Source organism: Loxodonta africana, chromosome 8 (genome assembly GCF_030014295.1).
Source record: "Loxodonta africana isolate mLoxAfr1 chromosome 8, mLoxAfr1.hap2, whole genome shotgun sequence".
Lineage (NCBI taxonomy): Eukaryota > Metazoa > Chordata > Mammalia > Proboscidea > Elephantidae > Loxodonta > Loxodonta africana.
In genome coordinates, this window is record NC_087349.1 from 97,892,822 (window position 1) to 97,915,571 (window position 22,750).

General features: G+C 39.4%; 1 protein-coding gene across 2 annotated transcripts in view; it reads right to left on the reverse strand.

Annotated features, from left to right (window-relative positions):
• The window catches only part of AOAH (acyloxyacyl hydrolase), a 264,955-nt gene that overhangs the window by 190,763 nt on the left and 51,442 nt on the right, over nt 1-22,750 (reverse strand). For both annotated transcript variants that reach the window (XM_003406941.3, XM_023544293.2), the window contains exons 3-4: nt 22,598-22,664; nt 1,545-1,644 (exon numbers count right to left, since the gene is read on the reverse strand). In XM_003406941.3, coding sequence (XP_003406989.1) covers nt 1,545-1,644; nt 22,598-22,664 — 167 coding nt within the window. The remainder of the gene's footprint in view (nt 1-1,544; nt 1,645-22,597; nt 22,665-22,750) is intronic.

Genomic DNA, 22,750 nt, shown 5'->3' on the forward strand with positions numbered 1-22,750 from the left:
TTTGAGTGCTTTCCAACCTGGGGAGTTCATCTTCTGGCACGATATCAGACAGTGTTCTGCGACTATTCATAACATTTTCACTGGCTAATTCTTTCCAGAAGTAGACCACCGGGTCCTCCTTCCTAGCCTGTCTTAGTCTGGAAGCTCATTTGAAACCTGCCCACTATGGCTGACCCTGCTGGGGTTGGAATACTGGTGGCATAGCTTCTAGTATCACAGCAACACACAAACCCCCATGGTACGACAAACTGACAGATGCGTGGAGGTAAATATGAATATATTTAGAAATCACAAAAACCTATATCACTTGCCTTCATGCACAGATATGTTTTCTCCTTATATCATACAGCAAATATTATGATACTGTACTCACATGCTATTTCAGTATATGAAAAATTTTTTTTTAATTAAAATGAACTAACTCCCCCAGAAAGCAGTGGAGCCCACAGCTTCTCAGGCAGAATTAGGGGCAATTTAATTGGCGTTTATCCAAACAGCAAGGAAGCATGAAATACGCCCGTACCCCAGACATTTGTTATCTTTCTTCCTGCTCCAGGAGACGGGTTTATTATACTTAATATTGTTAGTCAGCAAAATAATGTTAATTGTTCAGGCTACAAAGCTTTAAGACTGACTTTATTTCACTGCTAATAAAAAACGAAATTACAAGTAAAACAGAAACTTGCTTTGTTTTGTAATGTAGAAAAAACTACAGTCTAGGAAAGGAGGCATAGGAATTTTTTTATAGGAAGTGTCTGAAAATCAATATTGTGAGGCCTAACCAGATTTAATATTACATTCTCATCAAGAGTGTGGACAGGGAATTGTGTCAACATTTGCAGCCTTCTCTCTGGCTGCAATCCAATGAAAAATTGCCAAAAATGATATAATGCAGCCAGGGTTTTCTGGACAGCTATCTGCAAATAATAATGATATTGATAATTATAATAGACTTTGTTTTTATTAAAGCTTTTTTATGTAGCAGGTTTGTGTTACCTAGCATTGTGTTACATAGCATTTTAGATATATTAGCTTATCTACCACCCACAACAAACCTATGAGGCTGGTATTGTCGTTATACCCATTTTACGGGTAAGACTAAGATGACAAACCTTTCAGGTTTTCCCAGGACTGAAGGGTTTCCTGCGACATGGGACTTTCAGTGCTAAAACCAGGAAAGTCTCAGGCAAACTGGGACAAGTTGGTCACCCTATAAAAGTAACTTGCCCGATTTTTAAATGAGTAGAGCAGGGATTTGAACCTCTGTCTCTCCTTGGCTGTCAGATTTCCTAGCTGCTCCCAGCCTAGCTCCAGATCACAGTCCACAATATTTGAACAGCAAAAACAGGCTTTGGCAGAAGGGAGGGAATCTTGGTTTAAGTGCAGAAATAATATTTCTTACAGTGTATTTGAAAATGTCATCTTGCCTCTCTCTGTCCCTCAACCACTGAACGCGTGAAGCTGAGCCTCACTTTACAAAGCTTCCAGAAGAGCTTGCAGGTCATGGGAATCTCACCATCAGAGCAAAGCAAAAAAACACTCACCTTGGGAGGTGGGTAAAGATGACACAATGGTCGGCCAGCGTCCTGTTTACAAAACTCCAGAGCGTGGCACACCACATCAGCATTCATATCTGCACTAAGCCTGGAGGGAAATGGGGCCAAACAAAAGCTATTAAGATCTCTCAGTCATTAGGAAATAGAAGCCATTCCAAAGACAGGTAAATCTCTAGAATGGATTCTAATACCCTCAACTAATTTCTGTGTGCCCTTGGAGTCCAGCTGCATGTAGCTGCCAGACCATAACGATTTCCTGCCACATTGGCTCTCCCACATTTAGAACAAGGTCCTGGTGGGTGGGGAGAGGGCAAGAGCAGCTACTGAGTTGTGATTCAACCTCTCATACTAGCACTGCGATTCTTTACATGAGAAGCCACAAATAAAACTGAGAAAGGAAAAATTGGCAGGGGTGTAATGTGTCGGGAACAATATTTTGAAGGGTGCTGGCCTCTACTCTGTCCTATAGGGTCGCTATGAGTCGGAATCGACTCCACAGCACTGGGGTGGGTCTTCGATCAATAAATCATTTATAAGGTAGGCTTAAAAGATTATTTTCCTAGGCATAATCCAAATCATCCTCTTTCCTTTTAAAATAAGCATTTTTCTTACACTTGTGGAAGAAAATACAATATTGTTGACTTGGTTCTTTCCTTGGAGATGGTGTAAGCATGGTGTTTTTCAAACATTGGGGTCCATATCTAGGTTTGAAGGGGCTAAAACAAAACTTCCATATTCTTTTTTCTTTGTCACCCTCAAAATTCTTTCCAAAAAAAGAACGAGTGTAATGTGCTCCTTTGAATGAAGGACCATGTGCTCCTTTGAATGAAGGACCAAGTCAATTTTGGATTTTTAGCAAGTTTCCCAATTATTGATTCAAATCAAACCTAAACAAAACAGAAAAACCAGGAACACAGGCTGGTAATACCTAAAGAGACTAAACTTTGCATTGCTGAGCTGTTCTCAGAATAAGAGGAGTTATAAAGGCTTGGGGAATGTAAGGTAGTCATTTCCTGCCCTGTAAACTGAGTATCCGGAAAGCCCTTCTGCAGGATGAGGGTGGGGGCATCCCCCAGAGGGTGTGCAGCAAGTAAGCCTGTGTGTGTGTGTGTGTGTGTGTGTGGGTGGGTGGACTATGCCTGCTGTGATTCTAATGGTTTCCCACTGGTTTCCAGTCCCTTTCTGAGGCCTGGATATTTTCCTGCCCTTGAGTTCCACCATATGTTCTGTTATTGTTAGCTGCCAATGAATTGCCTCCAACTCATGGCAACCCCATGTACAACGGAAAGAAACATTGCCCAGTCCGGCCCCGTATTTACAATCGTAGATATGTTGGAGTCCATGGTTGTGACTACTGTGAGTTTTCAGTGACTTTCAACCTAGTAGGCTCGTCTTCCAGACTATATTGGACAATATTCTGTTGTCATCCAGAGGGTTTGCATTGGCTGATTTTTGGAAGTAGATCACCAGGCCTTTCTTCCTAGTCTGTCTTAGTCTGGAAGCTCCACTGAAACCTGTCCACCATGGGTGATCCTGCTGGTATTTGAAATACTGGGGCATAGCTTCTAGCATTGTAGTAGCACCCAAGCCACCACAGCACAAGAAACTGACAGATACATGGTGGATGATATGCTCTAGGCTCCTATAACAAATTCACTACAGGCATATGCCATTTTGTTGCACTTTGTGGATATTGTATTTTTTTACAAATTAAAGGTTTGTGGCAACCTTGCTTTGAGTAATTCTATCAGTGCCGTTTTTCCAATAGCGTGTGCTCCCTTTGTGTCTCTGTGTCACATTTTGGTAATTCTCAAAATATTTCAAAGTTTTGTATTATTATTATATTTGTTATGGTGATCTGTGATCAGTGATCTTTGAGGTTACCATTGTAATTGTTTTGGGGTGCCACGAACCACACCCGTATAAGACAGTAAACTTAATCAATAAATGTTGTGTGTTCTGACTGCTCCACCAACTGGCTGTTCCCCCATCTCTCTCCCTCTTCTCTGGCCCCTCTATTCCCTAAGACACAATAATATTGAAATTAGGCAAATTAATAACCTTACAATGGCCTCTAAGTGTTCAAGTGAAAGGAAGAGTTGCACATCTCTCACTTTAAATCGAAAGCTAGACATGATTAAGCTTAGTGAGGAAGGCATGTCGAAAGCCAAGATATACTGAAAGCTAGGCCTCTTGCACCAAACAGCCAAGTTGTGAATGCAAAGAAAAAGTTCTTGAAACAAATTAAAAGTGCTATTCAGTTAACACATGAATGATAAGAAAGCAAAACAACCTTATTGCTGGTATGCAGAAAATTTTAGTTCTATTCAGACCACTAAACCGGTCTAGATAGAAGACCAAACCACCCGCAACATTCCCTTAAACCAAAGCCTAGTCCCGAACAAGGCCCTGACTCTCTTCAATTCCGTGAAGACTGAGGGAGATGAGGAAGCTGCAGAAGAAAAGTTTGAAGCTAGCAGAGGTTGGTTCATAAAGTTTAAAGAAAAAAGCTGTCTCCAGAACATAAAAGTGGAACTTGAAGCAGCAGGTGCTGATCTAGAAACTGCAGCAAGTTAGCCAGAAGATCTAGCTGGATAACTGATGAAAATGGCTACACTCAACAACAGATTTTCAATACCGATGAAACAGCCTTACATTGGAATAAGATGCCATCTAGGGCTTTAATAGCTGGAGAGGAGAAGTCAATGCCTGCTTCAAAGCTTCAAAGGACAGGCTGACTCTCTTGTTAGAGGCTAGTGCAGCTGGTGACTTGAAGTTGAAGCCAATGCTCGTTTACTATTCTGAAAATCCTAGGGTCTTTAAGAACTATGCCAAATCTGCTCTGCCTGTGTTCTATAAATAGAAAAACAAAGCCTGGATGACAGCAAATCTGTTTGCAACGTGGTTTACTGAATATTTTAAGCCCACTGTTGAGATCTACTGCTCAGAAAAAAAAAGTTTTCTTTCAAAATATTACTGCTTATTGACAATGCACCTGGTCACCCAAGAGCTCTGATAGAGATGTACAAGGAGATTAATGTTGTTGTCATGCCTGCTAACACAACATTCATTCTGCAGCCCATGGATCAAGGAGTAACTCAGACTTTCAAGTCTTATTATTTAGGAAATACATTTAAGAGAGGCAGGGCCAAGGTGGCGGAGTAGTCAGATGCTTCCTGTGGTCCCTCTTACAGCAAAAACCTGAAGAAACAAGTGAATTGATTATATACGACAAGCTAGGAGCCCTGAACATCAAAGGCAAAGTTGAGGAATCAGACTGACTGGCAGGGGGAGGGGGAAATGGTTCAGAAGCAGCAAGGAGTTGTGAGGCCTGATCCTGCAGGAACCAGCACCCCACAGGCCGATTCCACCACTTCTGTGAGCATGGTGAGGCAGGCAAAGATGTTTGGGATGTGTTTTCCACATTGGGTGAGGCCAAAGGCGGACAGTCTGCTCAGCTCTCCAGAACAACTGGCAAATGGTAAGTACCTGCATTTAACCTACTGTGATCCAAAAATACCCCTTCGGAAGAAACCTCTCACCCGCTTACCTGCTCCCTTCCCTCTTTGCACTGGGTCCCAGCCAGCTGCATCCCCTGGACTGGTAGAAGGACCCTCCACATGCCCTGAGCCATTCTTTCAGCCTTGGAAAGGGAATAAATTAGCAAACAGGGGAAAAAATAACCTCCTGGCTCCCCTAAGCCAGGAACTCAAGGCAGAAACAGCTCCTTTGCCTAGGCACAGGCATAAGGGGTCTATGAACTTTGAATGCCTTTCACCCCTGCATAGACCTGTGTAGGCCCATTTCAACAGCATAGGCCCTCATTAGCACAGTACAACAGGGTATATATCTGAAGTCTAACTTCACCTGTTTCAGCTGCATGGTGGAGAGGTAAGTTCGTGTTATTTGACACTGCTCTGCCTATTAAGCAAGGTCCTCACCTACCCACATCAGGGGCCTGAGGACTGGTGGCTCCACCCACAGCACCTAGCCACCCATGATGGGACCCAAAAATAAGTGGTACCACCCAGTCCTTACAGCCAACACCATTAGGTGCCCATAGTCCAGACACAAAACCCACCCACCTATGTACTCTAGGAAACAGGGACACTCAGGGGTGGTTGTGAGCCCCCTGCCTTGCTCAGTGTGTGACCCCCTACTGCACCTAGATACCTGTGCCTACACCAATCATCCCTGCTCCTCTAGGACTCTATCTAGGTGACAGCCTGCCCCACACACTTGGTGATGGACTAGCTGGACACCTGAGCTGAATGCATACATGAAAAGTGAATGGACTCCTGGGCTCACATACCTACTAACAGCTCTAACAACTTGGTGACAGGATGTTAGGGCTTCAAAAGTACCAATAATCATACTAGCTCACTCAAGTGGTCTATTTGGGCATATCAAAACAAAACAAGAAGCTAGGACACAGTAAGCAAACATAAAATAAATAAATACAATAACTTATTGGTGGCTCAGAGACAACAGTCAATATCAAATCACATAAAGAGGCATAAAATGATGGTTTAAGCAAGCTCCCTCCCCCTGCCAAAAAAAAAAAAAAAGGAATCTAGAAATCTTCCAGATGAACAGAACTTCCTGGAATTACTGGAGGTATAATACAAAAGATTAATATACAGAACTCTTCAAAAGATCAGGAAGGAGATCTGGCAAAATGAAGAACAAGCCAAGGAACACACAGACAAAACACTAGAGGAACTTCAACGGATTAGACAAGAGCATAATGACAAATTTAATAGACTGCAAAAATCCATAGAGAGACATCAAACAGAAGTTCAGAAGATAAAGAATAAAATTTCAGAATTAGACAATTCAATAGAAAGTCATAAGAGCAAAATTTAGGCAGTGGAAGTCAGAATTAGTGAGATTGAAGATAAAGCACATGGCACCATCATATTTGAGGAAAAATCAGATAAAAGAATAAAAAAAAAGAAGAAACACTAAGAATTATGTGGGACTCTATCAAGAGGAATAACCTACAATTGGTTGGAGTACCAGAACAGAGGGGAATAACAGAAAATACAGACGGATTTGTTGAAGATTTGTTGGCAGGAAACTTCCCTGATATCTTGAAGGATGAAAAGATACCTACCCAAGATGCTCATCAAATCCCACACAAGGTAAGCCCCAAAAGAAAGACACTAAGACATATTATAATCAAACTTGCCAAAACCAAAGATAAAGAAAGAATTTTAAGAGCAGATAGGGATTAAAAAAAAAAAAAGTCACCTACAAAGGAGAGTCAATAAGAAGAAGCTTGGACTACTCAGCAGAAAGCATGCAGACAAGAAGGCAATGGGATGACATATATAAAGCCTTGAGGGGAAAAAAAAAAAATTCCAGCCAAGAATCATATATCCAGCAAAACAGTCTCTCAAATATGATAGTGAAATTAGGACATTTCCAGACAAACAGAAGCTCAGGGAATTTGCAAAAACCAAACCCAAATTACAAGAAATATTAAAGGGAGTCCTCTGGACAGAAAGTCAAAACATCAGATAACAACCCAAAAGTAGAACGCAGGACAGAGCAACCAGATATGAACCCAAATAGAGAAATCACAAAAATAAATCAAAGCTAAAACACTCACAACAAGGAGACAGAGACATCATTATGTAAAAGATGACAACATTAAAACAAAAGAGACAATAAAAAATGTAATCATAGATTTTTCATATTGAGAGGAAGTCAAGGTAATATAAAGAATAGAAGATTGGTTTAAACTTAGGAAAGTAGGGGCAAATATTAAGGTAATCACAAAGGAGACTAACAATCCTAAACAACAAAATAAAAAACAAGAAAAATATAAAGACTCAGCAAATACAAAATCAAGAACAATGAAAAAGAGGAAAAGAAAATACATAAGGAAAAATGACTCAGCACAGAAAATTAAGGGAACAAAGAAACTGTCAAGAAGACACAAAAAAAGACATCAAAATGACAGCACTAAACTCATACCGATCAATACGCTGAATGTAAGCAGACTAAATGCATCAATAAAGAGACAGAGAGTGGCAGATGGATAAAAAAAATGATCTGTCTATATGCTGCCTACAAGAGACACACCTTAGACTTAAAGACACACACAAACTAAAACTCAAAGGATGAAAAAAAATATATCAAGCAAAGAACAATCAAAAAAGAGCAGGAGTGGCGATATTAATTTCTGACAAAATAGACTTTAAAGTAAAATCCACCACAAAGGATAAGGAAGAACACTATATAATGATTAAAGGGTCACTACACCAGGAAGACATAACCATAATAAATACTTATGGACCCAATGACAGGGCTCCAAAATACATAAAACAAACTTTAACAGCATTGAAAAGAGAGACAGACAGCTCCACAATAATAATAGGAAACTTCAGCATACTACTTTCAATGAAGGATGGAACATCCAGAAAGCTCAAAAAATATATGGAAGATCTAAATGCCACCATCAACCAACTTGACCTCACAGACATATACAGAACACTCCACCCAACAGCAGCCAATATACTTCCTTTTCTAACATACATGGAACATTTTCCAGAATAGACCACATATTAGGTCATAAAGCAAACCTTAACAGAATCCAAAGCATCAAAATATTACAAAGCATCTCTTCTGACCATAAAGCCATAAAAGTAGAAATCCATAACAGAAAAAGCAAGGGAAAAAAATGAAACACATGGAGTCTGAACAACACTTTGCATAAAACTATCGGGTTATAGAAGAAATTAAGGATGGAATAAAGAAATTCATAGAATCAAATGAAAATGAAAACACATCCTACCAGAACCTTTGGGACTCAGCAAAACCAGTGATCAGAGGTCAATTTATAGCAAAAAATGCATACTGCCAAAAAGAAGAAAGGGCCAAATCAAAGAATTAACCCAAGAATTTGAACAAAAAAAAGAGAACAGCAAAAGAAAACTTTGGGCACCAGAAGAAAGCAGATAATAAAAATTACAGCAGAATTAAATGAAACAGAGAATAGATAAACAATGGAAGGAGTTAACAAGACCAAAAGTTGATTCTTTGAAAAGATCAATAAAATTGATAAACCATTGGCCAAACTCACAAAGGAAAAACAGGAGAAGAAGCAAATAACCCAAATAAGAAATGATATCACAACAGACCCAACTGAAATTAAAAGAACCATAGCAGAATACTATGAAAAATTGTACTGTAACAAATTTAAGACCTAGAGGAAATGGACAAATTTCTAGTAACACACTACATACATAAACTAATGCAAACAGAGGTAGAACAACTAAATAAACCTATAACAAAAGAAGAGATTAAAAAGGTAATTAAAAAACCCCCAACAGAAAAAAGTTCTGGCCCTGACAGCTTCACTGGAGAATTCTACAAAACTCTCAGAAAAGAGTTATCACCACAACTACTAAAGTTATTTCAGAGCATAGAAAAGGATGTAATACTCCCAAACTCATTCTATGAAGCCAGCATATCCCTGATACCTAAAACCAGGTAAAGACACCACAAAAAAAGAAAATTACAAGCCAATATCCCTCATTTTTTTTTTTATCCCTCATGAACTTAGACACAAAAATCCTCAACAAAATTATAGCCAATAGAATTCAACAACATATCAAAGAAATAATTCACCATGACCAAGTAGAATTCATACCAGGTATTTTTTTTATGCAGGGATAGTTCAACATAAAAAAAAAAAAAAATTTTTTTTTTTGGGATAGTTCAACATTAGAAAAACAATCAATGTAATCCACCACATAAATAAAACAAAAGAGCCACATGATCCTATCGATTAATGCAGAAAAGGCACTTGACAAAGTCCAACAGCCATCATGATAAAAACTCTCAGCAAAATAGGAATAGAAGGGAAATTCCTCAACATAATTAGGGGATTTATACAAAGCCAAAGGTGAACATCATCCTAAATGAGAAAGTCTGAAGCATTCCCCTTGAGAAAGGGAGTCAGACAAGGATGTCCTTTATCATCACTCTTATTCAACATTGTGTTGAAGGTCCTAGCCAGAGCAATTAGGCTAGATAAAGAAATAAAGGGAATCCAAATTGGTAAGGAAGAAGTAAAAGTACCTCTATTTGCAGATGTTATGATTTTAAACACAGAAAACCCTAAAGAATCCATAAGAAAACTACTGGAACTAATAGAAGAGTTCAGCAAAGGATCAGGATACAAGACAAACATAAAAAAATCTGTTGGATTCCTCTACACCAACAAAGAGAACTTCGAAGAAGAAATCACTAAATCAATACCATTTACAATAGCCCCCAAGAAGATAAAATACTTAGGAATAAATCTAACTAAAGACATAAAAGACCTATCAAAGAAAATTATAAGACACCACTGTGAGAAAACGAAAGAGACCTACATAAGTAGAAAAACATACCTTGCTCATGGATAGGAAGATTCAACATTGTGAAAATGTCTACTCTATCCAAAGCGATCTACAGATATAATGCAGTCCCGATCCAGATTCCAATGGCATGTTTTAATGAGATGGAGAAACAAATCACCAACTCCATATGGAAAGGGAATAGGCTGCAGATAAGTAAAGCATTACTGAAAAAGAACAAAGTGGGAGACCTCACACTATGTGATTTTAGAACCTATTATACCACCACAGTAGTCAAAACAGCCTGGTACTGGTACAATAACAGGTGCATAGACCAAAGGAACAGAATTGAGAATCCAGACATCAATTCATCTACCTATGAGCAGCTGATATTTGACAAAGGCCTGCAGTTAAATGAAGAAAAGACAGACTCTTTAACAAATGGTGCTGGCATAACTGGATATCCATCTGCAAAAAAAAAAAAAATGAAACAAGACCCTTACTTCATACCATGCACAAAAACTAACTCAAAAAGGTTCAAAGACCTAAATATAAAATCTGAAACAATAAAGATCATAGAAGAAAAATAGGGACAATGCTAGGAGCCCTAATACATGGCATAAACAGTATACAGAACATTACTAACAATGCACAAACACCAGAAGATAAACTAGATAACTGAGAGCTCCTAAAAATCAAACACTTATGCTCATCCAAAGACTTCACCAAAAGAGTAAAAAGACAACCTATAGACCAGGAAAAAATTTTTGGCTATGATGAATCCGATCAGGGTCTAATCTCTAAAATCTATAAGATACTGCAAAACCTCAACAACAAAAAGATGAACAACCCAATTTAAAAACGGGCAAAGGATATGAACAGGCACTTTACCAAAGAAGACATTCAGGAGGCTAACAGACACATGAGGAAATGCTCACGATCATTAGCCATTAGAGAAATGCAAATCAAAACTGCAATGAGATACCATCTCACGCCAACAAGGGTGGCAGTAATAATAAAAAAAAAAAAAAAAAAACACAAAAAAAGAAATGTTGGAGAGGTTGGGGAGACACTGGAGCACTTATACACTGCTGGTGGGAATGTAAAATGGTACAACCACTTTGGAAATCAATTTGGTGCTCCCTTAGAAAGCTAGAAATAGAACTACCACACGATCCAGCAACCTTGCTCCTTGGAATATATCCTAGAGAAATAGAGCCTTCACAGGAATAGGTATATGCATACCCATGTTCATTGGAGCACTGTTTACAATAGCAAAAAGATACAAACAACCAAAGTGTCCATCAAGGGATGAATGGATAAACAAATGATGGTAGATTCACACAATGAAATACTATGCAGTGATAAAGAAAAACGATGGATCCATTAAACATCTTATAACATGGAGGAACCTGGAAGGCATTATGCTGAGTGAAATTAGTCAGTTGCAAAAGGACAAATATTGTATGAGACCAATATTATAAGAACTCAAGAAAATGTTTAAACACAAAAGAAAACATTCTTTGATGGTTACGAGGGTGGGGAAGGAGGGAGGGAGAGGAGTATTCACTAATTAGGTAGTAGACAAGAATTGCTTTAGGTGAAGGGAAGGACAACACACAATACAGGGGAAGTCAGCACAACTGGACTAATTGAAAACTATGAAGTTTCCTGAATACAACCAAACACTTCAATGGACAAAGTAGCAGGGATGAGGGACTGGAGACCATTGCTTCAGGTGACATCTAGGTCAATTGGCATAACAAAGTGTATTAAGAAAACATTCTGCATCCCACTTTGATGAGTGGCGTCTGGGGTCTTAAAAGTTAGCAAACGGCCATCTAAGATGCATCGATTGGTCTCAAACCACCTGGAGCAAAGGAGAATGAAGAACACCAAAGACACCAGGAAAATATGAGCCCAAGAGACAGAAAGGGCCCATAAACCAGAGATTCCATCAGCGTGAGACTGGAAGAACTACATGGTGCCTGGCTACCATCAGTGACTGCCCTGACGGGAACACAACAGAGAATCCCTGATGGATCAGGAGAAAGATGGGGTGCAGATCTCAAATTCTAGTAAAAAGACCAGACTTAATGGTCTAACTGAGACTGGAGGGACCCCAGAGGTCATGGCCCCAAACTAAAAGCATTCCCGAAGCCAACTCTTCAGACAAAGATTAGACTGGACTGTAAGATGTAAAGAGATACTGGTGAGGAGCGTGCTTCTTAGCTCAAGTAGACACATGAGACTATGCGGACAGCTCCCATATGGAGGTGAGATGAGAAGGCAGAGGGGGACAGGTGCTGGCAGAATGTACATGGGAAATACAGGGTGGAGAGAAGGACTGTGCTGTCACATTGTAGGGAGAGCAACTAGAGTCACATAAGAATGTGCATATAAGTTTTTGAATGAGAAATTGACTTGAATTGTAAACTTTCACTTAAAGCACAATAAAAAAAAAATACATTTCAAAAGCCTATAGATGCTATAGGTTGTGATTCCTCTGATGGATCCGGGCAAAGTAAATTGAAAACTTTCTGGAAAGAATTCACCATTCTAGACTCCATTAAAAGCATTCATGGATCATGGAAAGAGGTCAAAATATCAACATTAACAGGAGTTTGGAAGAAGTTGATTCCAACTCTCATGGATGACTTGGAAGAGTTTAAGTCTTCAGTGGAGGAAGTAACTGCAGATGTAGTGGAAATAGCAAGAGAACTAGAATTAGAAGTGGAGCCTGAAGATGTGACTGAATTGCTGCAATCTCATGAAAAAACTTTAATGGATGAGTTACTTCTTATTGATTTTTTTTTTTTCGTGTGTGTGTGTGATGGAATCTACTCCTGGTGAAGATGTTGTGAACATTGTTGAAACGACAAGAAAGGATTCAGAATATTACATAAACTTAGTTGACCAAGCAGCAGCAGATTTTGAGCGGATTGACTCCAATATTGAAAGAAGTTCTACTGTGGGTAAAATGCTGTCAAACAGCATCACACACTACAGAGAAATCTTTCCTGAAAGGAAGAGTCAATCGATGTAGCAAACTTCATTTTTGTCTTGTTTTAAGAAATTGCTACAGCCACCCCAACTTTCAGCAACCACCACCCTAATCAGTCAGCAGTCATCAACATTGAGGCAAGACCCTCCACCAGCAAAAAGATTACAACTTCCTGAAAGCTCAGAAGATGGTTAGTGTTTTTTAGCAATAAAACATTTTTTAATTAAGGTGTATCTATTGTATTTTTTTTAGACATAATGATGTTGACATTTAATGGACTACAGTATAGGGTAAACATAACTTTTATACGCACTGGGAAACCAAAAATTTAGTGTGACTTGCTTTATTGAGATATTTGCTTTATTGTGGTGGTCTGGAACCGAACCTGCAGTATCTCTGAGGTATGCCTGTATAACCCCTACCCCCACTATTACAATGACTACCTCTACAACTACTACAATTAATACCACCTTTTTTCTTCTCTCTCTGACCCTCCTCTTTCTTCTTCTTCATTAGTAAGGTGAAGTCGTGTTTGTTTCTTGCAACTGAAGACAGTCACAGTTGAAACGTGGCCCAGTCTTGAGAACCACCGGTTAACGTAGAGGGGACCTGGCCCTCTGAACTAGGGCCCGGATGTAAGTTGTTGAATCTGCTCCCCCATTCCTTCCTCTCACTGATATATTTTCCCAGTACTCATTTCACAGAGTCTCAATTAGGTTGCCCATTCCTCCAAAGTTTTAGACTTGGATATGCAGACTGACAAATTTGATATAGAAAGGTAAAACAACAACAAAAAGAAAAAAAAAAAATCCCAGTGTCACTTTGTGAGTAAGCAACAGTTTTTTTTTTCCAATTGAGGTGAAAATTATACAATATAAAATCAATCATTACAAAGTGTACAATTCATTGGCATTTAGTACATTCACGATGTTATGATGCTGTCACCTCTGTCTAGTTTCAAAATGTTTTCATCATCCCAAAAGAAAACTCTGTATCCTTTAAGCAGTTACTCCCTATCCCTCCTCACCCTTAGTCCCTAGAACCCACCAATCTGCCCCTGTCTCTATGGAGTCACCTATTCTGCAAAAGACCTCTTTTAACAAAGTGTTAAAAGAGCAAAAAGAGCACTTCGAGGACTAAAGTGCACCTGCCCCAAGTTGTGGTATTTTCAATTGCCTCATATGCATATGAAAGCTGGACAACGAATAAGGGAGATGGAAGAAGAATTGATGCCTTTGAATTATGGTGTTGGCGAAGAATATTGAATATACCATGGACTGCCAGAAGAACTAACAAGTCTGTCTTGGAAGAAGCACAGCCAGAATATTCCTTAGAAGCGAGGATGGTGAGACCTCATCTCACTTACTTTGGACGTGTTATCAGGAGGGACCAGTCTCTGGAGAAGAATATCATGCTTGGTAAAGTAGAGGGTGAGTGAAAGAGAGGAAGACCCTCAACAAGATGGATTGACACAGTGGTTGCAATAATGGGCTCAAGTATAGCAACGATTGTGAGGATGGTGCAGGACTGGGCACTGTTTCATCCTGTTGTACGTAGGTCTTTCTGGGTTGAAACAGATTCCATGGCACCTAACAATAACAGATATCTCATAGAAATGGAATCATACAATGTGGGACCTCTGTGTGTGGCTTCTTTCACTTAGCATGTTTTCAAGGTTTATCTACATTGTAGTATGAACCATGCATCTATACCTCATTCCCTTCCATGGCTGAGTAGCACTGCGTTGCATGTATATACCACATTTTGTTTATCCATTCACCTATTAACGAGCATGTGGGTTCCCACTTTTGGCTATTGTGAACCATGCTGCTATGAATATTGGTTTGAGTATCTGTTTGAATCCCTGCTTTCAAGTCTTTGAGGGTATATACCTAGAAGTGTAATTGCTGGGTTATATGGTAATTCTATGTTCAGCTTTTTGAGGAGCCACGAAAATGTTTTCCTCAGTAGCTACATTATTTCTCATTCCCAGCAGCAATGGATGAGGTTGCTAATTTCTTCATATTCTCACCAACACTTGTTTTTTTCCACTTTAAATTTTTTTTCATTATTATTGTAGCCATCTTAGTGGGTGTAAAGGAGTATATCATCGTGGTTTTGATTTTTATTTCCCCACCGATAATGATGTTCATCATCTTTTTATGTGCTTACTGGCCATTGGAGAAATGCCTTTGGAGAAATGTCTATTCAAATCCTTTGCTCATTTTTTTAATTGGGTTATGTGTCTTTTTATTGTTGTAGTGTGAGAAAACCCATTGCCATTGAGTCAATCCTGACTCATAGCGACCCTGTAGGACAGAGTAGAACTGCCCCACAGTGTTTCCAAGGAGTGGCTGGTAGATTCGAACTGCTGACCTTTTGGTTAGCAGCTGTAGCACTTAACCACTATGCCACCAGAGTTTCCTGAAGTGCAAGAGTTCTTTATATATTTTGGATACTAAATCCTAAGCAGCAGTTTTACTAGTTTCTCAATATCAAAATATTTTTTAAAACTTCTGTCTTATTTTTAAACAAGCTCTGGTAGCATAGTTGTTAAGTAATCATACCGAAAGGTTCGTGGTACAAAAGAAACCATCAGTGGTTGTGCAGGAGAAAGATGTGGCAGTCTGCCTCCTTAGAGATTTACAGCCTTGGAAACCCTATGGGACCGCTGTGAGTGGGAATCTACTTGACAGCAGTGGGGTTATTTTATCTTTGGGCTGCTTTCCCCAAAATGCTGGGAGGAGCCTTGAGAGTTTATTTATACCTTTCTGCAGAAAAAAACTACTCTTGGTTAATTGAATCCATCTTTTCAATGCCCATCAGAGGAAGAGGGTGCACCTCAGAGGCCTTGAAATATTTTTAGGGTCACTATGTGTGAAAACATAGGCTGGGACCACAGGCTCCAAAATTTCATTCCAGCTGGGTGAGACTAACCATGTGACTGACGGGGTGGTGTATCAACCTTTGGTGAGTGTCTGATTTAAAAGGGAAAAACAGAGTTCGACCTGAGGATCACCTGCTTGGCCCTAGAGTCCCTTCATCAGTCAGGAGGAAGGTAACTTAAAGTATAAAAGGGGCCCATCTCCTAAGCAGTGGAACAAGCTGCTTGTTATAGATAAAGTCCATTACCAAGCTAATTTCTATCAAGGGTCAGTAAATCAGGAGAAGGTGGCTGTTTTCACAATCTGTTCTCAACGTAATGGTTCATTTATTTAACTGAAGACTGCTGTCTTTATAGGGCCTGGTTTTTAGGGGACTCAGGAGAGTGATAAATAAAAAAAAAAATAGGGCTCTGTTTATTCTTTTTTTTTTTTTTTTAACCTAAGGCTAGTATCCTATCTGTGGCAATCCAGGACCACCAAAGCCAACTCATCCTATGAGAACCAAGACCTCTGTTCTTGACATGAACTTCTCACCCAAAGTAGACCACAATTTCAAATAAGTGAACTTGAGTGTGGGGGTGGAGATATGGGGCACTCAATCAGGGGTAAGACTAGGAATGTCTGAGCTGGGGAATATGGGAAGGAGCTGGGTATGTGGTGCCCCTTTCAGGGTTCTCTAAGATCCTGTAAGATAAATCCTCTGAGAACTCATCATCAAAAGACTTGAAGCAAGGAACACTCACTGAACAAAAAGAGGAAATTCTAAACTCCAGAAACCCAGACAACAAATTTAAGACCATTAGAATGTGTAAGATGCATAAAGAAGTGGCAAAGTATCACGTGTAATCTTTGGACAGGACAAGGCTACACATACCTTGTGAAATTCCTAGGAAATTGCCAAACTTATAATAACCATAATTGTTCTCTTTTTCCCAGAACAGCCAATAAGGCCAAAATGGTCACATTTTAATTTACTTCCTTTTGCTACCTTCACAGAGGCGTGCATCATCAGGAGTGAGGCATTGGGGTATGGGGAGGTTTCAACACCTTTGGTGGGATTAATTAGGATCTTGGTGGAATGATGATGATGATGATAATCATAAATCAAAAGAGGGGAGCAAGGTCAAGGACAAGTTGCTGGAGAGCAGAATTAGAGTCTATAGAAGGGTGAGGACACAGGGCCCTGTACACACAAAAGCTCTCCCATTTAGACCTTTAACATTGCTTTCAAAGTAGGTTTTATATACTGATATGTATTCACAGAGATGCACCCATGGAATTGAGAGAAGAACTTCATAAATTCTGTACCTTTATCCCGTTCTGAACCACGCTCCCTATATTGTATTATGAATTCAATCATTTCTGTAAATCTTATAATCCATCTTGTGAATAGCACACTTTAGTTGTTTTGTAGTTTAAATACGGTATTAATTACATTTAAAGTGCATCAAAAATTGTTATAAATTGTGTTTTGTACTTTCTTAAAAAAGTATTAGTAGTTTAGCTTCTCCTGATGTCTGAGACATGCTGGTTTGGGGACATAAGAATTTAGAGGTATTTCGCAGGAAGCATAAGTAGAAGTAAGGTGAGACCAACAGAAGATCAGAGTCCTATTTGCCATGGCAACATGGAGAACAAGAGAGGTTGGGATCAGGCAGAGGAGGACCCTCTTGTGCTCACTGGCTGGGGTTGGGCTGTTCCTTGAAGTAGCCCCTCCCTGCATGTTTCACGCTCTTGGGGGAAGCCCTGCATCCTCAGCTGTCCTGCTTCCTTACAGCAAACACCCTGTGTCTCTGCCTACGGGTAGGAAATGTTATTGCTGAATAATTAGCGCATGAATCATTGAGAATTGACTGGGGTCAAACAATGAGGTGGGATGTCCTCTGGGTTAGGAAACAGATTTAATATTGGAAGGCTGACATTCAGGTGAAACGAAATCAGGAGGTTGTCATTTTCAGGGCCTACATCAACCCAGAACTGTACCTGATTGATTAAAACAAGATGTGAGAAGAGCATACCAGATCAGGAGAAATTTCCATCAGCACACAACAAATACAGGTACTGGAAAATTACAGACAAGCAAAACTAATAGTGGACACAACCTCATAGAGGGATCATTTATTGCATCTCTCTTTCTTCAAAGTGGACCACCTGGTGCTAATGAGAATTTGTTATATCAAAAAGAAAAAATTAACCTCCTCACTTCCCCACCACCTACTCAGGGACTGGGTTCCTCTCTGTGGCTTGCTGGGCCTATTCTTCCTTAAGACCCTGTGCCCACCTGTAGTTATTTGAGGTAGGGACTGTCTTTTATGCATTTTGCATCTGCAATACCAAGTAAAGTGTCTATCCTCTCTCTAATCCTTGTGCTTAACTGGCTTTCACACTCCCCTTTATACTAAAACAAGTTACCATTGATTCTGACTCATGGCAACTTCATGTGTGTCGGAGTGGAACTGCTGCTTCATAGGGCTTTCAACGACTGATTTTTTGAAAGTAGATTGACAGGACTTTCCTCTGAGATGTATGTTGGTGGACTTGAACCACCAGTCTTTCACTTAGCGGCCAAGTGCTTTAATTAACCATTTGTACCACCAAGGGACTCCCCCCACTCTGTCAACCAACCAATCTACTGTTGTCAAGTTGATTCTGACTCATAGTGACCACATACGGTTTTCAAGGCTGTAAATCTCTAAGGGAGCAGCCTGCTACATCTTTCTCCCATGGAGACACTGGTGGTTTTGAACTGCCAACCTTTTGGTTAGCAGTCAAACTCTTTACCCACCAGACCACCAGGGCTCCTTCCCCACTCTCCATGCAGCTACAAAAGAGCAATGGGTTTCCAAATTACCCCAGGCCAGCTTCTATTTACTCCCAGCACATTGTTCTTGGTGGCTGATATCTGGTGCCCCCTTTTGGACATCTGTGTGCACTGCCTGCTTTGGCTTCTGTGACTTTGTGTTCTGCTTGCCTCTCTGAGTCCCTGAACTCTGGGTCTCAAGAGAACCTCTCTGCCCAAGCTGACATATCCTCCCACAGCAATGAGCTCATATTAAGTATGTAAACACATTCACCGAATAGGCTAAAAGATTTCTTTTGTTCTGTTTTAGTACTTTCAAATAATTTTCTTTGAATCAGTCCAGTTGCGATGGTTAAGATTTTGTGTCAGCTTGGCTGGGCCATGATTCTCAGTGTTTTGGCAATTGTATAATATTGTGATCACTTCCCTGGTTTGGAGTGTGGAGTGCTGTAGAACAGCACGGGGTGAGTCTGGAAATGCCCTCAGGGACCAGTCATGAAGAGCCTTGTGCATGGGGCTAAGGAATCCTGCAAAGAGTGCAAAGACTTTGAAGAATTTTATCTGAGGAAGTGCCATAATAAGATTTTCATTAAAAAGATATTTGGTAGATTACAACCATTATGGAAAATGGTATGGCATTTCCTCAAAAAGCTTATGATCTGGCAATCCCACTCCTAGGTATGTATCCAAGAGAAATAAGAGCAGTAACACTAACAAACATATGCACACCTATGCTCATTGCAGCATTATTCACAATGGCAAAAAGATGGAAACAACCTAAGTGCCTATGAACGGATGAATAGATGAACAAATTGTGGTACATACACACAATGGAATACTATGCAACTGTAAAGAATAATGACAAGTCCACAAAACATCTTAACATGGATGAATCTGGAGGAAATTACACTAGGTGAAATAAGTCAATCAAAAAGGACAAATATTGTACGGTCTCACTTTCATAAAAAGTCAAGAATAGGTATACACATAAAAAGCAGTGTTCCTTGATGGTTACCAGGGACAGGAGGGGGAAGGAGAGGAAACCACTTTCTAGGTAGTAGACACTTGGGTTTTTTTGGTGATGGAAATATAATACCCATATGGGTGAAGTCTGTACAACTTTACCAGGGTAAATGAAGACACTAAAGGAAATTTTGGTCAATGCTATAACATACAATTTTGCAACAACAGTAATAACAACCAAAACGTATGTGTGTGGCTACATAGGTAGATACCTATCATATATGTATATAGGGAGATATATGTGAGTACATGCACTTGCATCTATACATGTATCTGTAGGCATACGTATACATGTATCTGTAGGCATATGTATACATGTTTGTATGTGCTGCATATATATTTATATACATAATAGAGCACCTAGAAAGCAGAATTATGAAGGCTTCCTAGACATATCCAAACACCTTTTAGGATTGGTTTACTGGGTTAGAAGGCTTAGGAGCACGGTCTTGTGGGACAACTAGGTCAATTGGCATAACATAGTTCATAAAGATAATGTTCTACATGTTAGTTTGGCAAGTAGCTTCTGGGGTTTTAAAAGCTTGCATGCTGCCATCTAAGACACAACTATTGGTCTCTACTCATCAGGAACAAAAGAGAATGAAGGAAACCAAAGACTCAAAGAAGAAAACTAGTCCACAAGACTAATAGCCTACTTGAACCACAGCCTCATCTAGCCCAAGTCCAAAAGAACTAGATGGTGCCCAGCTACCACTACTGACTGTTCTGACCAGCGACACAATAGAAGGTCCCAGACAGAATGGAAAAAAGTGTAGAACAAAACTCAAATTCTTAAAAAAAGCCAGACTTACTGGACCGATAGAGACTAGGGGAACCACCAAAAGCGAAGCCACTCCTGGAGGTCACCTTTCATCCAAATAATAGATTGGCTTATAAAATAAATGATATCACCCATGAATACTGTGCTACCTTAAATAATCAACTATATGAGACAAAATGCTCAACATTTACCCTAAAGAAAAATGAGAAGGCAAAGAATGGTAGGGAAGCCAGATTAATTACAACAAAACAAACAGAACAGAAATAGTAAGAATGCTGACACATTGTGAAAAATGTAACAAATGTCATGGAAGAATTTGTATAAAAATTGTTAAATGAGGACCTAATTTGTTGTATAAACTTTCACCTAAAACACAATAAAATATTATTTACAAAAAAGGCATTTAGCAGTAAAGGTGATAGTTGAACAACACAATAAATCTAAGTTAATACCACTATTAATGTGAAGAACGTTGAAATGACAAATGTTTTGTTACATATATATTTACCACAATTAAAAAATTAGCACCAAATAGAAAAATAAAAAAAAGAGAGAGAGACTTTCTAGCTATAATGTAGATTATGCAATTGCAGGGCAACGGATAAGCCTGAAGGTGGGGAGTTCAGTTAAGAGGCAGTGGCAATAATAGAGGTATTATCTAAGAAGACAAAGATCCCAAACACTTAGCGTTCAGTACCGTAATAGAGTGAGGTCAATATTAATAGTGGTAGGTGTACAGAATGACAGAGCATTGATGGTCTCCCTGGCCTTTATGATTTAAGTTTCTTCTATCTTAAACATTCTGCGATTCCAGGCTACCTTCTTGTGGGAAGTGATGCTGCCTTCTGAACCCCTCTGACAAAGGCAAATGGCATAAACAACAGGCACCATATTATAGCAGCACTTTTCACAAGAGGGAAAAACCAGGAAATGTCCTAAACACCCATTAACAGGAGAGCGAATGAATAAACTGTGGTGGAGACACAATGGAATATTATATACAGTCAGAACAAATGAACTACAGAGACCCAAATACATGGATAAATCCTAGACATATAAATTTAAGTGGCAAGTCCCAAAATGTTATATAAAGTATGATACCCTACTCATAAAATAAAAATATATGCCTTTAATGAATATACACACATACAAGGATGAAGATGGAATTTTGGGTGATGATTATTTGGGTGGGGAAAAGCAAAGAAATGAAATTGAGGGACTACATGATTAGAGTAAGTTATTATCAAGGTCCTAAACTTTGTTTTGGAAACCCTGGTGGTGTAGTGGTTAAGAGCTACAAGTGTTAACCAAAAGGTCTGCAGTTTGAATCCACCAGGCATTCCCTGGGAATTCTATAGGGCAATTCTACTCTGTCTTGTAGGGTCTCTATGAGTTGGAATTGATGGCAAAGGGTTTGGTGTGGTTTTGGTTTAAACTTTGTTTTGAGTGTTGAGTTTGAGTTTGGAAGCTTATTACATTGTTCAAGATAACTAAGGAAGTAACTAAGTAATAAATGTAAGAAATCCATATATGGATCATAGATGAGAGAGTGTCATGAACTCAGAAATATGATTTATACAATTCTGTGCCCCTAAGCTCAAAAAAAATGAAAGATAAAGCACAAAAAGAAAGTAGACAGGTGACAATAATGGCTCACTTACAGGATACCAAGGGGCCAAGACTGGGAATGGGGAAATGGGAAACCAGCAAATAAGAGGTAAGGAGAAGAGAGGCAGGGAGGGGAGAAGAGAGGAAGGAAGGTGAGGGCAGAGGAGAGGAGAACCTGCCAAAAGCAAAAAAACAAAAAGCACAGGCTGGAAATTCAGAGAGGGGAGTGAGAAAAGGACTTGGGTATGCTGGGGAGCTAAGGAGAAACAGTCAATGTTGGTGTTTGGCTAATAGATAGGGGAAAAGCAATTTTGTTTCTGGTATTACTTGTGACTTTCCTTTTGAAAGTCTCTTGGAGAGAAATTGAGCCAAATTGCCACAGTGTAACTCAAAGGGAGTCTTTGCCTGGGGTGACAAAGGATCTGAATCAGGTTTCAATTTTTCCACTATTAACAAGAACTGGAATAACAGCTCAAGCCCTTGTCCAGTAAGTACATCAAGCTGAAAACAAACCCCCTGCCTGCCAGTTTTCTTGTTTCCTCCCAGGCCCTAGCAATTGAATCACATTTATGTTCTCTGACATACTCACAGTTTTATGATGTCTGATCCAAACAGGTGAATCACTAAATAGCAGGTTGATTTCAAGAACAGTTTTTCTAAGAAAAATAAAGAAAAGGAGTTAGCATATTTATGCTTTATTATGGTGAATTTAACATATGAATTAATAATGATTATCTGAGTG